At 40.8% G+C, this 3099-nt stretch overlaps 1 protein-coding gene across 1 annotated transcript in view; it reads left to right on the plus strand.

The window, feature by feature from the left end:
* DNAJC9 (DnaJ heat shock protein family (Hsp40) member C9) overlaps window positions 1–2979 on the plus strand; it is a 3618-nt gene extending 639 nt beyond the window's left edge. Inside the window, exons 2-5 of the mRNA XM_009275106.1 lie at window positions 54–194; window positions 402–656; window positions 1462–1545; window positions 2293–2979. Coding sequence (XP_009273381.1) covers window positions 54–194; window positions 402–656; window positions 1462–1545; window positions 2293–2412 — 600 coding nt within the window. The 3' untranslated portion in view covers window positions 2413–2979. The remainder of the gene's footprint in view (window positions 1–53; window positions 195–401; window positions 657–1461; window positions 1546–2292) is intronic.
* The last annotated feature ends 120 nt before the right edge of the window (window positions 2980–3099 follow it).

The following is a 3099-nucleotide window of genomic DNA, read 5'->3' on the forward strand; positions in this document are numbered from 1 at the left end:
CCGGCTCCCTGACTGTCCGACCGACCGACCGACCGTCCCCTGTGTCCCCGCAGATCCTGGGCAAGGCGTACGCCGTCCTGAGCGACGCGGAGCAGCGCGCCGTGTACGATGAGCAGGGCACGGTCGACGAGGAGGGCGCGGCGCTGAGGGGCGAGCGGGACTGGCAGGATTACTGGCGGCTGCTCTTCAAGAAGGTGAGGGCCGGGGTCTGGGAACCGGAGGTGGGACCCTGCAGGGCTCACCTCCGCGGGACGGCACACCCTCCGGGAAGGGGAAGCCCGATGCTTCAGAGTGGTAGCTTTACGAACTGTGTGTAAAACACTGGGGTTTTTAATGCTGTCTCTTAAATCCTTCTGGTGAATAAATCCTGTAACTCAAGAAGTGTCACCTCTTTGTTTCAGATCAGTGTAAAAGATATTGAAGACTTCGAAAAGAGCTATAAAGATTCAGAAGAAGAGCTAGCTGATATTAAAGCAGCATACATGGATTTTGAGGGTGACATGGACAGAATAATGGAGTCTGTGTTGTGTGTGGACTATACAGATGAACCAAGAATACGGAAAATCATAGAAAAAGCCATTGACTCTGGAGAAGTCCCATCCTACAAAGGTTTTGTAAAAGAGTCTAAGCAGAAAATGATCGCAAGAAAAAGGCGGGTAGGTTAAATCAATCGGGGACCAAAGGGAAACATTATTTATGATAAGCTTTTAATCTCCCTTGGTAGAAAAAAATGAAACCGTTCTTAAGACAAATGTTTGCCACAGGGTTCCTGGGTTACAGATCTTGCCAGTATCTTTGATTTTCACATGTAGTCACCTGGGTTCTCCACCCCCACCCCCCCCAAATTGTTGTGAAGGGCTTTTGAGTTGTAACAGGCTGTTGCCTATTACTTCTTTCTTTTATTTCGTTATTATACACAATGGCTTATTACAGTTTAGCATGTCCCTGCACTTATTTACAAAGCCATGAGTTGCTTGAATTAAGAAGTGTATGTGGGGTGGAAATATATTATGCTTGCCTTTTGGCAAGTGTAAAATAACATTCTGGACTAAATGGACCTTTTCTCCAACCTGGTTGGGGTTTTTTTGGGGTTTTTTTGGTTTTTTGGACACTTTGTAGAATATGTTATATGCACATCACAATCACCTTTCTCTAACGTAAGAAAATGTAATAGCCGCTAAGACAAAAGAAAGTGTGGGTGTGGGGAACAGGGATGGGGATGGACATCTTGCCACGTTCAGCATTGTGAAACGGCAAAAAACTGTCCCGCTCTACTAAACTGCAGAACCAGAACGGGCTTTCTCTTTGACTGATCTCTCATCTGTGGCCAAACTTGGAAACCGTTCGTGTTTCCTTGCAGCTATTTATATACAGATGCAAAATAAAGTGTTTGGTAACTACTATAAGACTTTGTCAAATAAGGTGCAAAATACTTTTTAAAAAACTAGTTTGCTATTTTAGGCAGAAAAAGAAGCTAGAGAGGCAGAAAAGACTAAAGATGAACTGGGCCTTGGTGGAGAAGATGACTTGAAAGCACTGATTCAAGTAAGGCTTTTTGTATCTGTTGAAGATAATTACGTTACTGGCTTATAATTGTGTGTTCCCTGAGTGTCTTTGTATTTGCAACTCATTCTGAGTTCCCGAGGTTAAAATCTGACCTTAATGTTAACTATCTATGTACTTTAATAGTCGGAGTATGGTATGGATTTTATTACCTGTGTCTTTTTAAAAATTAACAAAGTTATTCTAATATGTTTATCCTTACTGCATACACAATCAAAATATTTAACTTCTAGTTTTAGGCAGTTAGATAGGGAGTGTTAATGATTCTTTCTTTCTGAGGGATTCCACGAGGGTGTAGAAGTTGATAGGTCTTACTATTTTGCTTTTTTATCTTGGGGATCTAGGAAAGAAACATACTGTTTACATTCTGTTTTTCAGAATGTTTTGTTTCTTCTTTCTTATTGTCCAGTGGGCTTCCTAGAATGTTCATGCTTAATCATTCCTCAAATTGTAATAGAGTTTTGGGTCTAAACTAGAAATTTCTTTGCTTTTCCTAGCCTTATGTCGTGATGTTTTTGATAGCCACTCTTCACCTCTGTCTTGATACTTCTGGAAGTTAGGTATAGAGCCTAGAGTATACAAGTAGGCTTCTGCTTGACAGTGCTATACCTCCTGTAGCTTGTATTCCCTGTTTACTCTATTCTGAGATTTTATGTAGCTATCTAACTTCAATACAATAATCTGTATTAGGAAGTAGTAAAAGTTTTGGGTTTGTTTCCCCTCTCCCAGAGCAGAAATAAAGATCGAAAAAAGGAAATGGATGACTTTTTGGCCCAACTGGAAGCAAAATACGGGAATAATGCTAAAAAAGGAGGAAAGAAGACTGCAGCCAAGAAAGGAAAGAAATAAAGAACTGCATAGGCTGAAATAACGGGTATAATTTTGTATGGGAACATGTGGATTTGGGAGAATTTCCGTTTTTCTGGACTACTGTTTCGGAGTGTGTGTGCATCAACTTGCTGTGACTGGGAGGTATGATACAGAACGCATCGTGAACAAGAAAGACAAAGCATTCTGGTGCTACTGTTTAAAATCCTTTGGGTGCTCTTCAGTTAAGATCAAACATATTCTTGACTAAAAGTTTTGTTACAGTAAGGAAGCCGTGTGATGTTTGGGATGGCCGTGTGCTTATTAAACTTGTGTTGAAGCACCTTCCTTCCAAACACCTAATGAATATTGGGTACAGCTGATGGTAAAACAATGTAATCCCACACCTTTGAGAGTCTTCAATGCCGATTCCTGGGGTTTCTGAGCTGGAAACCTTATCTTTTTGCTATTCACACATTTCTTCTGTAACAAACCTTCTGCTGTTTTTAAAGGTCTTTGTGCTTCAGCTCAACAGGTGTTTTTCAGATATCCCATTGGTTTTACAAAGATACTTTGGAAAATTGCAGATTTAATAAATGAAGTTTTTGCAGAATTCTGTGCTATGTTGCTTCCCTAGCCCTCTACATTTTCTAAGTAGCTATTCAAAACAAACTGCTCGTGTTGACTCTTCTCACTGGTTTAAAGTAAATACTACATACTTCTGTGGCA

Source organism: Aptenodytes forsteri, unplaced genomic scaffold, assembly GCF_000699145.1.
Source record: "Aptenodytes forsteri isolate BGI_AS27 unplaced genomic scaffold, ASM69914v1 Scaffold320, whole genome shotgun sequence".
In the NCBI taxonomy this organism is placed as follows: Eukaryota; Metazoa; Chordata; class Aves; order Sphenisciformes; family Spheniscidae; genus Aptenodytes; species Aptenodytes forsteri.